General features: G+C 34.3%; 2 protein-coding genes across 2 annotated transcripts; both read left to right on the forward strand.

Annotated features, from left to right (window-relative positions):
• Window positions 1-1,225: 1,225 nt before the first annotated feature.
• LOC131859435 (beta-glucosidase 12-like) lies at window positions 1,226-3,778 on the forward strand. The gene is made up of 11 exons (XM_059213177.1): window positions 1,226-1,449; window positions 1,562-1,620; window positions 1,737-1,824; window positions 1,918-1,995; window positions 2,076-2,163; window positions 2,268-2,520; window positions 2,600-2,715; window positions 2,804-3,024; window positions 3,136-3,270; window positions 3,468-3,576; window positions 3,658-3,778. Exons 1-11 carry the CDS (start codon window positions 1,236-1,238, stop codon window positions 3,776-3,778), a joined length of 1,482 nt encoding a protein of 493 aa, XP_059069160.1. The 5' UTR covers window positions 1,226-1,235.
• A 15,239-nt stretch (window positions 3,779-19,017) lies between these two features.
• On the forward strand, window positions 19,018-21,669 carry LOC131859419 (beta-glucosidase 12-like). Its single transcript, XM_059213135.1, has 11 exons — window positions 19,018-19,241; window positions 19,354-19,412; window positions 19,541-19,616; window positions 19,710-19,787; window positions 19,868-19,955; window positions 20,060-20,312; window positions 20,392-20,507; window positions 20,596-20,816; window positions 20,928-21,062; window positions 21,260-21,368; window positions 21,450-21,669. The coding sequence occupies exons 1-11, from the start codon at window positions 19,028-19,030 to the stop codon at window positions 21,613-21,615; spliced, it is 1,515 nt and encodes a 504-aa protein (XP_059069118.1). The 5' UTR covers window positions 19,018-19,027; the 3' UTR covers window positions 21,616-21,669.
• Window positions 21,670-23,174: the final 1,505 nt, after the last annotated feature.

Raw genomic sequence — 23,174 nt, forward strand, 5'->3', positions numbered from 1 at the left:
GCTTTGAAACATAATGAAAATATATATCACAAGAAAAACTCAAAGACAATATATTAAGTACAATATGATAAGAAAAAAGGCCAACAAGTTCATATCAAACTCATTTTTCATTAATGAGACTTGTTTTAGTATTTTGTGCTACAACAATGAAAGTTATCTTTAAATTTGTAGCATTTAAAATTATTGTTGACTTACTCAAACTCTTTTTTAATGTGTTGTAAATTAATTAGCAATGATTTTATTTTTAGCTTAAGCCATCTTAATTCAAAATCCAATTTTCAATTTATTTTATTTTTTTACATATAATAAGACTATTTTGAACTAACTAATTGTTTCAAATATATTCCTTGAAACATTTGAAAAATATATATTTTCACTGAAATCATTCATATCACATAGTTATTTTCACTCTTACTCCTTACAATTCAAAGATAACTAAATTCCCTAGTCTAACAAAATGATTGCTGATGGTTTTCACACTCTCGTTTAGATAATCAAACCCCTATTATAGTCAGTAATGTCATTGTGATTCTGGTCACTAAAATTAAAACCCCTATTAAATATTATTGCTTTATCTTCCTATTGAAAATTAGAATCCTTATCTCTAACCTGATCAACTCATAATTCTAAATAAAAGTATTTAACCCAAATTTTTAAAGGGAAAAACAAAACAATACTTGATGTTGTCATAAAATTTATAGACGCTTACGACAAAACGATAAGGTTGAATTTGAGAATGTGATAATACAAAAGTTCATAATGGTTTCACTCGTGCTTCCTTATTTCTCTCCGAATTCACGTTTTTTGTGCATCCCTTCTTTGTCTGAATCTAACGCTTCTGAGTATGTTTATTCAAATTCCGAGGCTCGCACAATCCACGTGACAAGGACCAGTTCAAGTTCCACGTTTGAAATCAATTATAGACGATGTGTTAGGAATTTTCCGCTCATTCAAATTAATATCACAGAAAAAATTGCCTAAAATCCATATACAGCATTGTTTATACTTAAATCATCATGAAATAAAGCATACTGCTGATCAGTATGAAACCAACGGTCAGATTCAAATTCTAGAAGAGGGACATCGTTTTAATGCATAATTCTAACTCTTGACGGTCAAATTAAACTTCTCATAGAGTGGTCTCGTTTTTCTTGTTTAAATAGAGGCTATCTATGCATTCTCCTGGCTTAACTGTATTGCTTTGTATTGGATAAAAACTCCAGCATTTTACTACAATGAATAGCCTTGTGGGATGGAGAGCCTGTGCAGTAGTGTGCATGTGGTGGGTGTTTCTTGTAGGAGCTCAGGAAGAAATAAAAGTACTGAATAGGAGTGGGTTTCCACATGGGTTCATATTCGGTGCAGCCTCTGCTTCATATCAGTATGAAGGCGCTGCTAGGGAAGGAGGAAGAAGCCCAAGCATCTGGGATACTTTCTCCCATATCCCAGGTTAACTTTTGCTCTTCTATACATACAATTATCTTTTTATCCATTTCTATCTATTTATTTGCTCTCTTGCAATCTATGTCCGAAAGCTTATTGTAAATGAAACTATGTGCAGGGACAATCGCTGATGGGAGCAATGGGGATGTTGCTGTGGACCAATATCATCGCTATAAGGTGTCGTGCTTATAACATTTGATTCGAATCATATATTTCTCAGATCTATGAATGTACCTTTACCATTTCTTGCCATCTGAATGCATTTTGTGTTGAACTATATTAAAGAGGGATAGTGTAATTTACAGGAGGATGTGAAACTGATGAAGGACATGGGCATGGATGCATATAGGTTTTCTATTTCTTGGTCACGGATACTACCATGTGAGCCATATGTTTTCTTTTTCTAGAGAAATATAGCTAGCGTTTAGGTATTCTATTTCTTGGTCTCCTAAATTGAGTTTTCTTGCGAGAAAGATGGGTCGATCAAAGGTGGAATAAACAAAATTGGAGTGGCGTACTACAATAACCTTATTAACGAACTCCTAAAACATGGTAAAGTGTTTCTCTTTTACTAATATCGATGTGGAAATCACTGCAATACTGTTAAGGTGGTAACCAACTCCTGTCTGTAGATATCAAGCCTTTTGTGACTCTCTTCCATTGGGACCTTCCGCAAGCTCTGGAGGACAAGTATGGAGGTTTTCTCAGCGAGAATATTGTGTATGTAACCCTTCCAAATCATTGAATCCTTGATGCATTACCCACTCGTTTCATTGATTACCCATTTTCCGTGCATAAGGAGATCTGTGATCTGATATATGCAGGCAAGATTTTGAAGCTTACAGTGAATTGTGCTTTCAAGAGTTTGGCGATCGAGTGAAGCACTGGATTACATTAAACGAACCTTATAACTACGCTTATGGAGGATATGACGTTGGGCTAACTCCACCCGGCCGCCATTCCTCTTCCAATGGAAGTTCGAGCACAGGAAATTCTGCAACAGAGCCATATATTGTGACGCATAATCTTCTTCTTTCTCATGCAGCTGCTGTGCGTGTTTATAAGACCAAGTATCAGGTTAGCCACCTTTTAGCCCCAAATTTTCTTGTTCTGCATACAACGGTCAAAATGCCAATCTTCCATTTTTTTTGTGTAGGCGGCACAGAAGGGATTGATCGGAATTACACTAGTAAGCCACTGGTTTCTTCGCTATTCAAAATCACATTCGGACCAGAAAGCCGCCCAAAGGGCCATAGATTTTATGTTTGGTTGGTAAGTAAACGATTTTCTGAAAACTGTCTACTTATGCCCATTTTAGTTACCCGTTCGTATGAATTTGATTGGCTGGGTAAATTTACAGGTATATGGATCCAATTACAAAAGGGAGATACCCCTCAACCATGAGACAGCTTGTTGGCGAGCGGCTACCCAAATTTACTGTCCATCAATCTGCCATTGTGAAAGGTTCATTTGATTTTCTGGGCTTAAATTATTACACAGCTCTCTATGCTGCTGATGTTATAACAGCTCCGAATCCCCTTAACACAAGCTTCACATTGGACTCTCAAACTAATCAAACAGGTACACATCTTTGATTTCTTCTTCCAAAGGGCATGAATTGACGTGATCTAGCAATACTTTATAAAAATTGAACTTAACCTCTGACATGATTTGCTATCGAAATGTGATCAGCTGAGAGAAATGGTATGCTCATCGGACCACAGGCAGGATCGAGTTGGCTTCACGTGTATCCACGTGGTATAAGGGACCTGTTGAAGTATATTAAATACAGATATGACAATCCACTCATTTTCATCACAGAGAATGGTAAAACATTTTATAGTGAATTTAACTATTTTCACTGGACAGTCATTAAAATTTTGGCTATCCCTATACATGGTGCAATAATAAATTTGTTGTTGCTTGTATTTTTTATTAATATATTTTTGTTATAGAAGTAGATTTACTTTGTATAATATCAAAGTTTATCCTTTCAATTAAAAAAATTGAGTATATTTTTATAGGTATTGATGAAAAAAATGATGATACATTGTCATTGGCACAAGCTCTTAATGATACTTGGAGAATCGATTATCACTCCAAACATTTATCATTTGTTCAACAAGCAATAAGGTATTTTTTGTTAAAAAAAATGTTTTTGTTTTTTGCTTTTTAGCTTTTATATACTAGAATATTGTGATGGTTGAATTGCAGGGATGGATCAAACATACAAGGTTACTTTGCATGGTCTTTGTTAGACAACTTTGAGTGGGTAAATGGCTATACTGTTCGGTTTGGTCTTCATTACATAGATTATAAGAATAACTTAAATTGATATCCAAAAGCATCAGTTTATTGGTTTCAGACATTCTTGAAATGAATAAAATATAAAGGTTGCACTTTGTATATCAACAATCAGAGCTATGCCACAACTAAAGTCCTTGTCAAGCATTGCAATGAAAATATGCAAAAGTTGCAATGTACGTAGTTTTCTATGGAATGTTTCCTTTTCTCTAAATTTTTCAATCAAGACTTTGATTTGCAAAATAAAATAAAATAATCAATTATCTATTTAAATATTTATTTATTTTTATGTGTATATCTATCAAAAACTTCTTGTACTTATATTTTCACATATTCTATTCTCAATTATTTCTCTACATATTTAATTTGTTTCTAAAGTGTTGACGAAGATGTTTTTGTACTTTATGGTAGCATGCGAATGCAAAGACGAGTTAAGAAGTTATGGTTAACGTAAATTGGATTTTTGTTTTGGTTTCATGTAGGAAGACTTGGTATCATGAATGGATATATCAGTGGTTGTATACAATAGTTTTCTAGTTTAATTTTTTTATTTTAATACTAGTGAAAGTAATATATAAATAATAAAATCAAATTAATTTATACACTAAATGCTTGAATGCCCCCTTGATTTTATGTATAATAAATTTCATCTTTAGTTTTCAGTTTCAATGGACGAAAGGTAGAGGGTAAATGCATCTAATAATCTAATAATTTGAAGGCTTTGAACCCATGAAATGTGTAATAGATAAATTTGATAAATCGGATATGACAATGTTAATAATCACTTCTTTTGGAGTTCTTGTTTCTTCATTATTTCTAATATTCTTTTAGGTATGGGAAAATGTTATATGATGACAAGTAGGATGAGAACTCCAAAAACAAGTAGGATATAAATGACCAATTTTTAAAAAACTTTACGGTTGCAAACCTTGAGGTATTCCACCACAACAAGATTGTCATCATGGTGTGGACCTCGAGATCAGTTTTGTTAGAATGGCACTTTTACAAATAATAATTTTCACCCTTCCAGCTTAGGGATTTCATTTCTTACCGTAACTCTCTCCTTGTCTATGTTTCACCCTCTATTTCATCTCCTAATAATATCCCTCTATGATGAGTCCCTCTCAGTCCAAATCTACAGCCTATAAATGGTTGGCATGATCAAAGATTGGATGGATATACAAATGACGTAACTATTAATGGTAAGCTAAAATGTTTTGTGGGAGGAAAAGGAGAGCCTAGCGGAATCACAAGGAGATTTTGACAAAATGGGTTCACAAAAAGCGAAAAACAATTTGGTCATCTAGGAGACAGTAGTCCTTGCTAATGTGGGTAGGTCTAATGATGAGGTTGTTTTAAAAGTAACCTTTTGATAAGGTCTCCTTGAAACCCAGATATTTGAACTCCAAAATAGGGCCTTGACTAGTTAGTTTTATAGCTATAACCTTGAAATTTCTAAATTATCCTTATGGGTTCGAAGTTCTTGGTCTAATATCCTTGAACTTTTTTTCCTCGATGGTGGTGAGGAGATTTTAATTGCAATATTTTTTGATAAGAAAGATAGAGATCTAGTTCATAGATCTATGTCATGGTTCTTAGATTCATTTTCTTGTTCACACAAGGATGGATGCCAAATTTTGATCCTACCAGGGTGTCTATGAAGTTTGTTCCTTTCTCAGTCATGTTACCCACTCTTCCTTTGGAATATCAAGATCTTCATATTGTGCAAACCCTTGCTAATCAAATGGGTATTTTCTGAAGCATGATTTTAAACTATTTCAACATACTAGTCTTCATGTTAGGGTTTTTGTCTTACTAGATCTGACTAAATCTTTTCCAACCAATATTTTAATTCAATCTCAATTTGTATCCTGCCTACAAAACATTGTTATTGAAGATCCATCTATGGTAGTCTCCCATCATAATCAATTGTGTTATTTCACTTCTGATTTCTTAACGATGGGAAATGTTGATATCAGGGATCATGAAGATCTAGTTTCCAATACAAAAGTATGCTCTTTTGCAAGGACCCAAGAGAGCTTCCTCTTCTCTGAAAATAACCTCTAGTAGGAGAGATATACTCAAGGTCCACTTCAAAGAAATATATTGTCTCATTCTACAATAGTGGATTTGGTTTCTTGGTCTCCATCTCGTCTACAAACATATGATGTGCCAAGTAATAAGGTGTTAGAAGTGAGCTATGGCAAAAAGAGGTCTTCTTTTTGAATTGATGTTTCTATCCAAATATCACATGTTTTTTTAGGGGTTTTCTTACCCTTGTTAGTGTTCTCAACATCCTTTCCAATTACTTCTATTGATAAAAAAAATCATGTAATGGAATGCTTTAAGGGAGCTAGTTTTCAGAGGGAGAAATTAATGACTCTTCCATGTTATATTCTACAATCTCCCTTGAATACACACATGTTGGAGAGTTTTGAGAAAACAATTCTTAGCTATGAGGAAGATTCTAGACAAGCATTATGTTAATTCTTTTCAAACTTTAAAAAAGCTACTTTTTTGTTTCGGATCCTGATTCTATTATTGATGAAATGGTTATAAAAGTGTGTATTCAAAAAATAAAGCAGATTGAACATGAATTTTTGGGAGAAGAGGATTAACAAATTTTTAAAGAGGATTACCTCATGGGTAATGATCAATCAGTATAGGAAGAGGAATTTCTACATCAGATTTATGGAGGGAGGAATGTGTTGAATTTTTTGTAAAAATTGATAAGGTGATGAGTTCATCTCCATTGGTTAGAGAATCCGAGTCTCTTCAACTTGAAATTTATCTTTAGGATTTAGGTTTAGACTCTACTCGGCTAGATATACACCAAAAACCTTTATCCCCCCATAAACAGACATCTATGTCAAGGTAGCCAAAGAGTAAATGAGATGAATTTTCTAGGAGCAAAAAATTAAAGGTAGAAATTAAAGGAGGTAATTAGACTACATTATACAATAAAATGGGACTGTGGAGAGTATGTTGTTCTCCACGTTATCCATAAAAATTATAAGTTGGAATGGTAGGGTCTTAAATACCCCTAACAAAACATGCCTTCAAAAGGCTCGCGTGGATTCTTGTCGGGTAGATTTAGTAATGTTGCAATAGACTGGATTTTTAGATTGAGAAAGCTCTCAATTGTTCAACGCTTGTAAAAATGGAGGTATATTGAAAATTCATATTTGGGGGCTTCAAGAGGGCTTCCCAATATTTTTAAGTGTAAAAAATATTCAACTTCATAAAATACAATCTAAGGATAACTATATGTTGGCAATTTGGCACTAAGTTGTCATTGATGTCAACCGGTTTGGCAAGGTCACCGGTAAGTTAGAAGTTGTGACATATATGATGGTGATACAAGTGAGAGTGAGTAGAAAGAAGGAAGGCTACCGGTACAAATGACTCAGGTTAGCTACAGGTAAAGAAGGCTTATCGGTAAGGCATAAACCGAAAAGAAGGCACATCAACTAATGGACGACTGGTGAACAGAATCAAAAGAATGGTTGATGGTCATACCGGTGAGATAAGCTAAATCGATAGTCAACCTGGTTCGATAGAGTATGTCAAACTGATATACGAATCCAAGCAAAGGAGGATGTCGACAAGCATGACAATTGGATGCTAGGTGGAGGTATTGCACACATCAGTGGAGTGTGCATCGATGTAAAAATCTGCATGCAGGTTGGCTGTAATGAGGAACCTGCAAGTCACAGACGATGCCAGAAGATTGCGTTTCGAGGAAGGCTAGCTGGAAAAGAAATCACACTGATCTTGAAAGAACATTTGATTTTTGTACCTCATAGGTGAAGGAAACAGCAAAGCCATTAATGGCAAGTGACAGAGAAAAGTAGAAAAGGATGGTGTAGACCTCCAGATTTAGAAAACGCACATTGGAATGCAAAGTTTGGCTGGAGATTGATCGTTGTCATAAAGATCACATCTTGAAAAGCGGATTGAATAAATGGGGATTTGGATTGAGTTGGAAAAGGAAAACCTAACATGGCAGTGTTTGAATGCATTCTTGGCGGGAATCTATGATTATAAATATACAAGCTCAAAATAGAAAAGATGGATGCTTGTAGAGAAGAAAAAGAGAAAAGAGAGCTTAAGTGCAGAGCAGGATCATTTTGCCTTAGAATTTATTCTAAGAAATCTACAGAGTGAGTGAGAAAGTAGACTGGTGAGAGGGTTTTACTGGCAGTGATTGAGTACCAGTATAACTGTAGAAGGTGCAACAATTAAGCAAACTGGTGAGGTGTGTTAGAGCAAGACAACATCCAAGTGTGACACAGTAAGTTGTGAGACTATGTGAGAGAGAGAGAGAGAGAGAGAGAGAGAGAGAGAGAGAGAGAGAGAGAGAAGAGAGGCCAAGAATTAGAGAGAGTGATCTCACAACTGGTAGTGTGAGATCTAGTGGAGAAGAAAAGACTGTCAACTGGCAGTAAGCCATTTGATCAAGAGTAGCAAAATTCATTTGCAACAAGAAGCCTTAACTATGTCTAAATTATTTTTCAATATATACATCACCAAGTTGGAGCTTGGTGCAAGGGTTGGTGCTCCTTGGGTTGGTCCCCTGAAACAAAAGGGCTTGGTGCTCTTTGGAAAGTTGCCTTAAATCTTTGTAATCCAATGTTTTACTTGTGAGGCTCGATTGGAGCAATAGTCTCCAACAACATTTCTCAGTTAGGTTTTTCCCATATTGGGTTTTCCTCATATATCTGGTGTTGTGGGTTGCATTTATGTGATTTTTCTCTTTGGTTTCCTTTTTTGCTTTACTGGTTTGATTGTTTGGTGCTTAAGATAATAACTGGTACTCTTAAGTTATTTTAAAAGTAAAAGAGTTTAGGAACCATTGATTCACCCCTTTCTCAGTGGTTCTCTGTGTTCAACAATTGGTATAAGAGCATAGGTTCCTAGTTGTTTATAAACCTTGGCTAGTTTTTGAACTTGAACACAATGGTAAGAAATGAGTCTTCTTCCTCAAAAGCCCCCATGCTTGATGGATCTAACTATGCCTTTTGGAGCAGAAGAATGGAGACCTATATTTCCTCCCTTGGTTTTGATGTGTGGATGTCTTTTAAGGATGGGTATTTTGTCCCTAATGTTCTTCTCATTGATCCAAATGCCAAGAAGGAGTATGAGAACAATGCAAAAGTCAAACATGCTATCTTGAGTGGACTGTCTGATAATGAATATGTCAAAGTCATGCATTATGCATCAGCCAAGCAAACTTGGGATAAATTGCAGAGATTATTTGAAGGAGATGCAAAAGTCAAAGAGACCAAGCTACAAGCACTAAGGGGCCACTTGAAGGTATCAAGATGAAGGATGATTAAAATGTTGCAGATTATCTTCACAAATTTGATGAAACTATGAATACCACCAAAGGGCTTGGTGAAGAAATTGCAGATGAGATCCTTGTAAAGAAGGTACTTATGTGTCTTACACCTAAGTATGATACAAAGGTGTATGCCATAGAAGAAGCCAAGGATCTGGAGATCTTTTTAATGGATGAACTATTTGCCTCACTAATAGCCTATGAGATGAGAACGGTCGGTGATGCTTCCTTAAGAAAAGAAGTAGCATTCAACATCAATCCTAGCTACAAGTGCAAAAGTCTCACCATAATCAATTCCTTCCTTTTGAGAATATCCTTTACAAACAAATCTAGCTTTATTCCTTTCAACTTGTCCATCTTCATTTTATTTATTCCTAAAAAACCCATTTAGTTCCAATAACTCTTATTTTTAGGTTGGGGAACTAAAATTCATGTGTTATTCTTCTCTATTTGATCTAACTCTTCTTCCATAGATTTCATCCAACATTCATCTTTACATGCCTCAATTACTAATACCGGTTCAACTTGATAAATTGAACATAGCTCATTAGTTGTTAATCTCCTTCTTGTCATCACTCCATTGTTCTTATCCCGAATGATCTGATCTTCTGAATGATTCAACGTTACATACCTAGGAGTCTTCTGATTCTCGGTTCCTCTTTCCTCTTCTTCAGTTACTGTTGAATTTTTTGAGACTACCACAGTAACTGGTTCAACATTTTGTTCCGGTAAAGGTGTTACAGGTTCAGTAATGATCATTTCCATTGCTGGTTCTTGCTCGTGAACTCCGATTTGACTTTTATTCATCTCATCCACCTTAACATTAGCGCTCTCCACAATTCTCTGCAATCTCTTTTTATAACATCTATATGCTTTTCTTTCATTAGAATAACCAAGAAATATTCCTTCATCACATCTAGGATCAAATTTTCTAATTTTATCATCTCTACTCATATAACATTTACTACCAAACATTTTGAAATACTTAATTGTAGGTGTATTGCCAAACCATAATTCATAAGGTGTCTTACCGGTTTCTCCTTTGACATGTACTCTATTGAATGTATAGACTGTTGTGCTCTTCTTCTCTCCAGTAGATATGAGGAAGATAAGCTTCCCTCATCATTGTTCAAGCAGCATCCAAGATAGTTATGTTCTTTACTTCCACAACTCCATTTAGTTGAGGTGTCCGAGGAGCAGAAAATTGTCTCCTTATGCCATGCCGCTCACAAATGTTATTAAACTCACTAGATGTGAATTCTCCACCATGATCTGACCTTAAACACTTAATCTTCAAGCATGTCTCAGTTTCAACTTTAGCCTTAAAGATTTTAAACTTTTCAAAAGGCTCAGACTTCTCCCTTAGAAAAGTAACCCACATCATTCTAGAATAATTATCAATGATTAGCATAAAATGTCTATCACCTTGAAAACTTTTAATTCTAGAAGGGCCACACAAATCTGTATGAATATGATCAAGAAGATCATTAGATTTGTCTTGTACACTCTTAAAAGAGCTTCTGACATATTTTCCCATTTGACATTCTTTATGTACTAGAATATAGGGCTTCACAATATTAGGTATATCTCTAACTGCCTTAGTTGAACTGATCTTTACCATGCAATCAAAATTCACATGACATAACCTTTTTTGCCATAGCCAACTCTCATCAATTTGTGCAATCAAACATGTCTTCTCACTGGAATTCAAATGAAATATATTACCTTTTTTCTAAGTACCAGTTGCAATCTTCAATCCAGATCTATTAATGATTTTGCATTTTCTATCCTTGAATTATAATTGAAATCCCTTATCCACCAACTATCCTACACTCAAAAGATTATGCCTTAAACCTTCAACATAATAAATATTATCAATATTGTGCTTACAATCTAATGATATAGTTCCTTTTCCTTTGATCATACATACTTTTTCATATCATCCAATTCCTTTGCATACAAATCTTTCCAATCTTCCTTGCCGGTTGATGATGAAAATGCATGAAAAGCAGGTTCAGACTTCACAACTCTAAAAGGTCCAAATTTTTCATGCTCAAAAGCAAATAATTTCCCAACCTAGGTACCTCTATTGACAGAAGTATTAGCCGTTGTTCTCAATTCATTAATTGCAGTAGCCTTCATTTTATAAGCCAGTGGCAAAGCTCACAGAACTTTAGAAACTATTTCATCTTCACTCAGATATCCACCACATCATTGAATGCCTATAACAATTTCACTTAGCCTTTCCATGAATGTAGTAGTCCTTTCATCTTCTTCCATCTTCAACTTTTTATATCTCACCCAGTAACCATCAAGTTTAGCAATCTTAACAGTAGGGCCACCTTCATTAAGAGTCTCCAACTTGTCCCATATAGCCTTTGTTATTGATTTGTCAGTTAATTCCATTATTTGCTGATAAGAAAGTGCACACAAGAGGGTTTCTCTAGCTCTACAAACATTCTCAAGCTCCTTATCCAAGTTTCCCAGAGGAGGATTGCCAGATGCTGTATTAAAAAGAGTTATACCATTCTTTGTGATTTCCCAAATTTCCTTATCGAGACATCTCAGATGAGTCTCCATCCAAATCTTCCATACTCTGTAATTTGTTCCATCAAGCCTAGGAATTTCTCTCCGAAAGATAGCAGCAGATGAACTAGATGAACTTGAACTATTAGTCACCATAGGATCTTCCTCAAGTAGTTATTCTTCTGCAGAGAGGACCAGAGCTCTGATACCAATTGTTAGACAATTCAAAGAACCAAAAGACAATTGAGAAGGGGCGGGGGGTGAATTAGTTGTCACTAGATTACTAGAACCTTAAGAAATGAAAACTCTAATACAGGAACCCAAAAGATCAATACCGGAATGCATAAACCAATTACCAAAATAGCAAATTTACCAATTAATCATAAACAACAATTAGAGAATAAATACCATCCACATGATACCAAGATTTGTACGTGGAAAACCTGTTAAAGGGAAAAACCACGATGGGAAGCCTACCCACAGTCAAATATTACTTCTACACTAACTATGTGATTACAAATGAGGGGCCTGCACTTGCAAGAAGTCCAACAACATAGAGCACACTGCTCATTACAAAAAGGAGTCTCACTGACTACATAAAAATCCAGACTGCAATCCGAAAGGAAGAATAAACTACAATGATATCATCTCCTATGCCTAAGTATAGTTCCAGTTAAGCCCAATACTAGAGGAATTAATCCTCTTACATAAACCCAAATTGATCTCCAATGATCGACCAAATCCTTTGCATGAATGATTATTACATTATTCGCTCCTATACATCCATATCCCATGCATATCATCTACAATAAGATCTTACATCATATACATACACACCCTTCACCACAAACAATAAGGTCGGCCAATAGATAATAAAATAATTATATAATTACAAAGCATGTCAGCCTAAGACCAAACAAATAATATCCAACCCATAAGACATCCCGGAAACACATCGATAAGTCCAAACAAACCATTACATTAAGCCAGTCCATAACCTAGATAAACCAAGACCCAATTTAGGTCCACACACGCTAAAGAAATTATCCCAATGAACCAAGTCTCAAGCACGATCACCATTAGCATCTTGAATCTCTACTAGAAACCATACTAACACCACTTATGCATAACATCAAAGATCTTCAATAATGCGTTACCGACGAAACCCTCACCGGATCAACAAACCAATCTTAACAGCATACATGATAACATACGATCACCAAATCAAAACTAGTTGACTAAACATGAATCAAAGTAGTATGAATAGCAGATCTAAGCCAACTCCATAAGCCAAAATATACCGGATCACCATGATCTAATCCAACCAGAAACCAAACATCCTACTAGGACCAGAAGGATACTAGTAAAGAAGCCAAAACAACTAGTGTTAACATCAATGACAAAACATCAATGCAACACATAATCAATTCCTCCAAATGGTCAACATAACATTGGCAATTTTTTTGGCCACTCGGTACATAGCCATTCTTTGGATGTTGATATCCCACTGTTTTACAATTTTATCATGTAGCTCAAAGTTATGGGCTCACATTTTTTGAAATATGAAAGGGAAAGCCTTTCTCCTACTCAGGGAGGAGATATAAAGGAAAATTGGGAATCAGTTAGAACCACTCTTCGATAAAGATGATAAATTATAGGAGAAATACATCAGCCAATTAGGAGAAAGGAGACCTCTATCCAATCTGACTTGGATAAGCTCCGAGCCACTACGTCATTTGGACTAGGTAAACATAGATCCTACAAGGTCCAGATTAAGAAAACCTAGAGAATTAATCAGATCTAATACATCTTGTTTAATTTTTTATGAAATCGGAGCCCCACCCATCTTCTCCATATTAGATATAGCGGTATTAAAATCCCCCATCAGGATCCACTTCTCATTAAGAAACAACTGTCTAGAATTAATCATAGAAACCCAAAGAAGCTTTCTAGCATTCTTACTATTAGGAGCATAAATATTGGAAATAATCAAAGAAGACCCATCCAAAAGATTAGTGACTCTAGTAGCAATATGTTTAGGAGTGGCAACAACAACTGAACCTTGAATCACCTTGGGATTATAGAAAGTAGCAATACCTCTTGACGCCCCGTCTGCATCACAATAATGGACACCACAATCTTTAAAGACTATCCACTTCATTTTTTAAAGTTTGTTACACAATATTTTAGTCTCCTAAACAAGCAAATCTCAAGTCTATGATCCCTCACCAAATTAGATAGGAGATCATGCTTATGGGGCTGGTTTAGCCCCCTTATGTTCCAAGAAATTATCTTAATTTAGTAGAACAAGGGGAGCCAATCCTCATACCTTATAGGGTTCTCTCAGAGTCATCAATAATCTCAGGCTTTCTTTGCTTATCTGTATTAAAATTATTTGGGGGTCTTGCCACTCCTCTTGTTTCTAAACCACAATCAGCTCTTTGTTTATTCCTAGTCTTAACCCTAACAAAACCCAAAGCTGACGTAGTTCCTAAAGGGGAGAGAAAACTATGTCGATGATTCAAGGATTTTACTTAAACAAAATGATTTGAATCCTCAAGATCAATATCTAGAAATTGAATCATTGGAGGATTAGTTTCCAATTCCTCTAAGGAAGAGGTCCCCAACTACACAACCTTAATCTAAGGATTTAAAATATTTAAAGAGTTACCCACATCCATAATCATATTGAGACTCTGCTCTCTCAATATAGGAGAAATAGAGATACCCATGACCAACACCTCCCTCATTTCCTCCGATGAAGGAAGAGACTTTTCTAACAACCCCTGATGACGAATACTATTATGATTCAATGGATAACTCTGCTCAGCATCAGGAACACTCTGAGAAGTAGCTAAGGCCTAATTATCAACATTGGGAACCACTTACAATTGCTAGCGACTCTACTTCAGAGTGTCAAGCTTCTACACCACTTGAGATGATAGACCATTCTGCACCAGATTAACATGAATCTCCACAACAGGGGCTGAATCAGTAGTTTTCTTCCTCCAAATTTTTTTTATAGGTATTTCCACAGGACAATCCCTAGCCCAATGTCCCACCTTCTTACAATGATACAAGGAAAAGGGAATACATTCATATTCGACTTTCTACACCCAATTATCCAACTTCAAATTGAAAGTGAATTACTAGGGAAGATCCACTAACTATTTTATATTCACACAGATCTGAGCATAAAGTAATCTCCGTTTAGTCACCATCATCAGATCCAAGGATAACAACTCTTTGAAAAAAGCAGCCAACCCTCAAAAAATTTCCTCATCCCAATATTCCAAGGGGAGGCCAGGAAGACTAACCCAAATGGGTGCCTCATAACACTCCCAATCATTGGGATTAAAGCTAGGTTTCTAGTTTTTCAATACCAAAGAGGACTTACCCATCACCCAAGGTCCTCCAGCCAACAATAATTTTAAATCTTCATCATAATTGAAAGAAAAGGAAAAGAAACCATTTTCCATCGCAACCACTTCAATCTGGCCTTTGCCTTTCCATTTTCGAGCAAACCGTGCTTCAACAGTTCCAATATCAAGTTGAGGTTCCATAAATTTGCCAACCATAATACAAACCATATTGGCCATAGTTTTATCCATAATATAGTCCGAAATTGAAATAGAGAATGTACAAGAAACAAGGTCTGCACTGTGCAAAAAGGGAGAGACCGACTTACCTTTTGGATGCATACTAAAAATGGCAGACCATTTCCTATTACAATGAGGGGCTGAAGAAGAGTCCAGTTGACTAGCAGATTCCTTTGGTCCCTTAGAGCCATGCAAAACATCAAGCTTGCCAGAAAAAGCATCATTGCAATACCTTGGAACTCATAGAGTCCCACCATCCTAGGTCTCACTTTTGCCTGCATAAGCTTTGTCGTCCGCATCCTCATCCCTTGAGACGTTCTCTGCAATCCCACTACCATTTCCACCATTGCTGCATTTTCTCATCTACTGCAAATTCAAATTCTCCTTCATCATATGTCCATAAAATTTACCAGTTATCAATCCATTGTTATTTTAGGTGTGAGACACTTGTATTTTCTTAGCACCTCCCATAGAGTCACATTACTAGTGCTTAGGGATCCTAGTTTAAGTAGGCTCTATTTCTTTCATACGAAAACATAATGCATTTTTTTCGAGTCTTCCTTCTATGTGATGTTCTCAACATTTATTTGACCATTTATTTTACAAATCTAGAACAAATCTACACACCTTCAATACTTTTTACAATATCTTCAACTTTAGCTATGGCTAACTCTTCCACCTTGCAGCTTGACAACGATTGTTTTGTTTGCTATTATTTCTACTCTTGTTCAATTACTTCAATTTCTCTTTTCTCAATATAAGTAATTAGAAATTATTGATATTATTTAAACATCTAAATAAAGATTTAATACAATGTTTATGTCATGGTTTCTGGATATATCAATAAATATTGTATTATACATGCATCGATACAATGAGTATTTGATCAATCTTGTTCTCATATTGGTAGTAATTTTTTGATTCCATGTTGCCTTGCCTTATTAGTGTGAGTACTCCTTTCTTATTAATATTATGAAAAAGTTTAAATTAATGTTTACTAAAAATTTAGCAATTGATGAAGATTTTTACTATGACTTTTAAAATTTATTTCAAGATTGAATTTATTTTCGTGTATTATAAGTTTCTAATTAAATAAGAGTTAGTTAACTTAGATCTATCTACTCATACTTCATGAAATTTACATAAGATGTTCAAATCAAGGATTTCTCAAACCCTATACCTTTCCTACCTATTTATCTTTTTTATGAATGTTTAGTATAGATTAGAAAATAGTCAAGATACATGCTTGAATATCATATAATAATATATTGTTTCTATCTATGTATTTTCAAAATTCTAAATTATGAAACATAAATTTTTAGGGTTAAGGAGTTACTTAAATTTAAATCTCTTTTCGATAAACCCTTATTGCAATATTTAAATGAGAGCATAATTGTTGGTTCATTATTGAATCAAAAAAAATAATGAATGGAGTTGTATGATAAGAATTTATTATCATTGCCTTGCCCGGTAGTCTTTTTCTAATTTCATGATTTTTTTAAATTTTAAGAGAGTTGAGATATTTGGCATTTCATTGTAGTTGAGATGTATGCTAAATATCCCATCAATAAAAATGTATTTGTATATGAAAATTCAAGATATAAGGGAAATATTATTGTGAATATAGTGAACAAAGCTAATCGAAAACTATTGGTGACCCATAAAACTTATCATCAATGCAACTATGTGGTTGGGTTGGCTCTACTAAGAAACCTCAACATTTTTGCCACATTGATTGTATATATGAATGCCATCCTTTTGCATGATACCCTTACTTTGATTCTGAATTACACCTCAAAAAGATGGTTGACTATTTTATTAGGCTTTTTATGTAAATCATTTAATTGTACTAATTTTATTGAATTGAATAATCAATATTTAATAAACAAAAATAAAATCTTAATATCAATTACGCTACAAACTACTAATCAAAACTTAGAAAATACATATTTTAATCGAAAAATTAAAATTATAAAAGTATTAGCATTAATAATTTTTACATAATATATCGTGGTCTATAATAATCCATGTATTATCTAGAAAATTTCTTCCTACTCCAATACAATCCATTACTTTGAAAGTGGTTTTGTCTCATCCACTAAACCCTATTCATGAGAAATAAAAAATTTGATAGTTGAGGTAAAGGGCCTCATAAGAAAGATTGACTAGATACATTTCTACTTCTATCTTATAGGGAAAATCATAGCTTGTTTTAGATTATTTTTTTCTCATTCCTTCATAGACTTAAGAATTTTAATTGATTGATGATTTTAAACTTTTCATTGGTTTATGAGTAGTTTGATTTCTAATATACAATAACATTATTTTAAACTAACTTGCCACCACATATTTTATGCATATGATGGGTTGATTTTAAATTAACTAGTTTTTCAATTGTGATAACAAAAAAATAAATTAAGTTATATTTTAGAAAAAAACTTGAAGAAGCTAAAAGTTTGAGAGTACATAAAACTTCTAGATATATATAAACTAAAACATTAATTACTTGACATTGTAACTAATACGAAAGAAAAGTTAGACATTAAACTCAAATTTAAACAACTCAATAATAATTGCATGCTTTGAAACATAATGAAAATATATATCACAAGAAAAACTCAAAGACAATATATTAAGTACAATATGATAAGAAAAAAGGCCAACAAGTTCATATCAAACTCATTTTTCATTAATGAGACTTGTTTTAGTATTTTGTGCTACAACAATGAAAGTTATCTTTAAATTTGTAGCATTTAAAATTATTGTTGACTTACTCAAACTCTTTTTTAATGTGTTGTAAATTAATTAGCAATGATTTTATTTTTAGCTTAAGCCATCTTAATTCAAAATCCAATTTTCAATTTATTTTATTTTTTTACATATAATAAGACTATTTTGAACTAACTAATTGTTTCAAATATATTCCTTGAAACATTTGAAAAATATATATTTTCACTGAAATCATTCATATCACATAGTTATTTTCACTCTTACTCCTTACAATTCAAAGATAACTAAATTCCCTAGTCTAACAAAATGATTGCTGATGGTTTTCACACTCTCGTTTAGATAATCAAACCCCTATTATAGTCAGTAATGTCATTGTGATTCTGGTCACTAAAATTAAAACCCCTATTAAATATTATTGCTTTATCTTCCTATTGAAAATTAGAATCCTTATCTCTAACCTGATCAACTCATAATTCTAAATAAAAGTATTTAACCCAAATTTTTAAAGGGAAAAACAAAACAATACTTGATGTTGTCATAAAATTTATAGACGCTTACGACAAAACGATAAGGTTGAATTTGAGAATGTGATAATACAAAAGTTCATAATGGTTTCACTCGTGCTTCCTTATTTCTCTCCGAATTCACGTTTTTTGTGCATCCCTTCTTTGTCTGAATCTAACGCTTCTGAGTATGTTTATTCAAATTCCGAGGCTCGCACAATCCACGTGACAAGGACCAGTTCAAGTTCCACGTTTGAAATCAATTATAGACGATGTGTTAGGAATTTTCCGCTCATTCAAATTAATATCACAGAAAAAATTGCCTAAAATCCATATACAGCATTGTTTATACTTAAATCATCATGAAATAAAGCATACTGCTGATCAGTATGAAACCAACGGTCAGATTCAAATTCTAGAAGAGGGACATCGTTTTAATGCATAATTCTAACTCTTGACGGTCAAATTAAACTTCTCATAGAGTGGTCTCGTTTTTCTTGTTTAAATAGAGGCTATCTATGCATTCTCCTGGCTTAACTGTATTGCTTTGTATTGGATAAAAACTCCAGCATTTTACTACAATGAATAGCCTTGTGGGATGGAGAGCCTGTGCAGTAGTGTGCATGTGGTGGGTGTTTCTTGTAGGAGCTCAGGAAGAAATAAAAGTACTGAATAGGAGTGGGTTTCCACATGGGTTCATATTCGGTGCAGCCTCTGCTTCATATCAGTATGAAGGCGCTGCTAGGGAAGGAGGAAGAAGCCCAAGCATCTGGGATACTTTCTCCCATATCCCAGGTTAACTTTTGCTCTTCTATACATACAATTATCTTTTTATCCATTTCTATCTATTTATTTGCTCTCTTGCAATCTATGTCCGAAAGCTTATTGTAAATGAAACTATGTGCAGGGACAATCGCTGATGGGAGCAATGGGGATGTTGCTGTGGACCAATATCATCGCTATAAGGTGTCGTGCTTATAACATTTGATTCGAATCATATATTTCTCAGATCTATGAATGTACCTTTACCATTTCTTGCCATCTGAATGCATTTTGTGTTGAACTATATTAAAGAGGGATAGTGTAATTTACAGGAGGATGTGAAACTGATGAAGGACATGGGCATGGATGCATATAGGTTTTCTATTTCTTGGTCACGGATACTACCATGTGAGCCATATGTTTTCTTTTTCTAGAGAAATATAGCTAGCGTTTAGGTATTCTATTTCTTGGTCTCCTAAATTGAGTTTTCTTGCGAGAAAGATGGGTCGATCAAAGGTGGAATAAACAAAATTGGAGTGGCGTACTACAATAACCTTATTAACGAACTCCTAAAACATGGTAAAGTGTTTCTCTTTTACTAATATCGATGTGGAAATCACTGCAATACTGTTAAGGTGGTAACCAACTCCTGTCTGTAGATATCAAGCCTTTTGTGACTCTCTTCCATTGGGACCTTCCGCAAGCTCTGGAGGACAAGTATGGAGGTTTTCTCAGCGAGAATATTGTGTATGTAACCCTTCCAAATCATTGAATCCTTGATGCATTACCCACTCGTTTCATTGATTACCCATTTTCCGTGCATAAGGAGATCTGTGATCTGATATATGCAGGCAAGATTTTGAAGCTTACAGTGAATTGTGCTTTCAAGAGTTTGGCGATCGAGTGAAGCACTGGATTACATTAAACGAACCTTATAACTACGCTTATGGAGGATATGACGTTGGGCTAACTCCACCCGGCCGCCATTCCTCTTCCAATGGAAGTTCGAGCACAGGAAATTCTGCAACAGAGCCATATATTGTGACGCATAATCTTCTTCTTTCTCATGCAGCTGCTGTGCGTGTTTATAAGACCAAGTATCAGGTTAGCCACCTTTTAGCCCCAAATTTTCTTGTTCTGCATACAACGGTCAAAATGCCAATCTTCCATTTTTTTTGTGTAGGCGGCACAGAAGGGATTGATCGGAATTACACTAGTAAGCCACTGGTTTCTTCGCTATTCAAAATCACATTCGGACCAGAAAGCCGCCCAAAGGGCCATAGATTTTATGTTTGGTTGGTAAGTAAACGATTTTCTGAAAACTGTCTACTTATGCCCATTTTAGTTACCCGTTCGTATGAATTTGATTGGCTGGGTAAATTTACAGGTATATGGATCCAATTACAAAAGGGAGATACCCCTCAACCATGAGACAGCTTGTTGGCGAGCGGCTACCCAAATTTACTGTCCATCAATCTGCCATTGTGAAAGGTTCATTTGATTTTCTGGGCTTAAATTATTACACAGCTCTCTATGCTGCTGATGTTATAACAGCTCCGAATCCCCTTAACACAAGCTTCACATTGGACTCTCAAACTAATCAAACAGGTACACATCTTTGATTTCTTCTTCCAAAGGGCATGAATTGACGTGATCTAGCAATACTTTATAAAAATTGAACTTAACCTCTGACATGATTTGCTATCGAAATGTGATCAGCTGAGAGAAATGGTATGCTCATCGGACCACAGGAAGGATCGAGTTGGCTTCACGTGTATCCACGTGGTATAAGGGACCTGTTGAAGTATATTAAATACAGATATGACAATCCACTCATTTTCATCACAGAGAATGGTAAAACATTTTATAGTGAATTTAACTATTTTCACTGGACAGTCATTAAAATTTTGGCTATCCCTATACATGGTGCAATAATAAATTTGTTGTTGCTTGTATTTTTTATTAATATATTTTTGTTATAGAAGTAGATTTACTTTGTATAATATCAAAGTTTATCCTTTCAATTAAAAAAATTGAGTATATTTTTATAGGTATTGATGAAAAAAATGATGATACATTGTCATTGGCACAAGCTCTTAATGATACTTGGAGAATCGATTATCACTCCAAACATTTATCATTTGTTCAACAAGCAATAAGGTATTTTTTGTTAAAAAAAATGTTTTTGTTTTTTGCTTTTTAGCTTTTATATACTAGAATATTGTGATGGTTGAATTGCAGGGATGGATCAAACATACAAGGTTACTTTGCATGGTCTTTGTTAGACAACTTTGAGTGGGTAAATGGCTATACTGTTCGGTTTGGTCTTCATTACATAGATTATAAGAATAACTTAAATCGATATCCAAAAGCATCAGTTTATTGGTTTCAGACATTCTTGAAATGAATAAAATATAAAGGTTGCACTTTGTATATCAACAATCAGAGCTATGCCACAACTAAAGTCCTTGTCAAGCATTGCAATGAAAATATGCAAAAGTTGCAATGTACGTAGTTTTCTATGGAATGTTTCCTTTTCTCTAAATTTTTCAATCAAGACTTTGATTTGCAAAATAAAATAAAATAATCAATTATCTATTTAAATATTTATTTATTTTTATGTGTATATCTATCAAAAACTTCTTGTACTTATATTTTCACATATTCTATTCTCAATTATTTCTCTACATATTTAATTTGTTTCTAAAGTGTTGACGAAGATGTTTTTGTACTTTATGGTAGCATGCGAATGCAAAGACGAGTTAAGAAGTTATGGTTAACGTAAATTGGATTTTTGTTTTGGTTTCATGTAGGAAGACTTGGTATCATGAATGGATATATCAGTGGTTGTATACAATAGTTTTCTAGTTTAATTTTTTTATTTTAATACTAGTGAAAGTAATATATAAATAATAAAATCAAATTAATTTATACACTAAATGCTTGAATGCCCCCTTGATTTTATGTATAATAAATTTCATCTTTAGTTTTCAGTTTCAATGGACGAAAGGTAGAGGGTAAATGCATCTAATAATCTAATAATTTGAAGGCTTTGAACCCATGAAATGTGTAATAGATAAATTTGATAAATCGGATATGACAATGTTAATAATCACTTCTTTTGGAGTTCTTGTTTCTTCATTATTTCTAATATTCTTTTAGGTATGGGAAAATGTTATATGATGACAAGTAGGATGAGAACTCCAAAAACAAGTAGGATATAAATGACCAATTTTTAAAAAACTTTACGGTTGCAAACCTTGAGGTATTCCACCACAACAAGATTGTCATCATGGTGTGGACCTCGAGATCAGTTTTGTTAGAATGGCACTTTTACAAATAATAATTTTCACCCTTCCAGCTTAGGGATTTCATTTCTTACCGTAACTCTCTCCTTGTCTATGTTTCACCCTCTATTTCATCTCCTAATAATATCCCTCTATGATGAGTCCCTCTCAGTCCAAATCTACAGCCTATAAATGGTTGGCATGATCAAAGATTGGATGGATATACAAATGACGTAACTATTAATGGTAAGCTAAAATGTTTTGTGGGAGGAAAAGGAGAGCCTAGCGGAATCACAAGGAGATTTTGACAAAATGGGTTCACAAAAAGCGAAAAACAATTTGGTCATCTAGGAGACAGTAGTCCTTGCTAATGTGGGTAGGTCTAATGATGAGGTTGTTTTAAAAGTAACCTTTTGATAAGGTCTCCTTGAAACCCAGATATTTGAACTCCAAAATAGGGCCTTGACTAGTTAGTTTTATAGCTATAACCTTGAAATTTCTAAATTATCCTTATGGGTTCGAAGTTCTTGGTCTAATATCCTTGAACTTTTTTTCCTCGATGGTGGTGAGGAGATTTTAATTGCAATATTTTTTGATAAGAAAGATAGAGATCTAGTTCATAGATCTATGTCATTGTTCTTAGATTCATTTTCTTGTTCACACAAGGATGGATGCCAAA

This window comes from Cryptomeria japonica, chromosome 10 (assembly GCF_030272615.1).
Source record: "Cryptomeria japonica chromosome 10, Sugi_1.0, whole genome shotgun sequence".
NCBI lineage: Eukaryota > Viridiplantae > Streptophyta > Pinopsida > Cupressales > Cupressaceae > Cryptomeria > Cryptomeria japonica.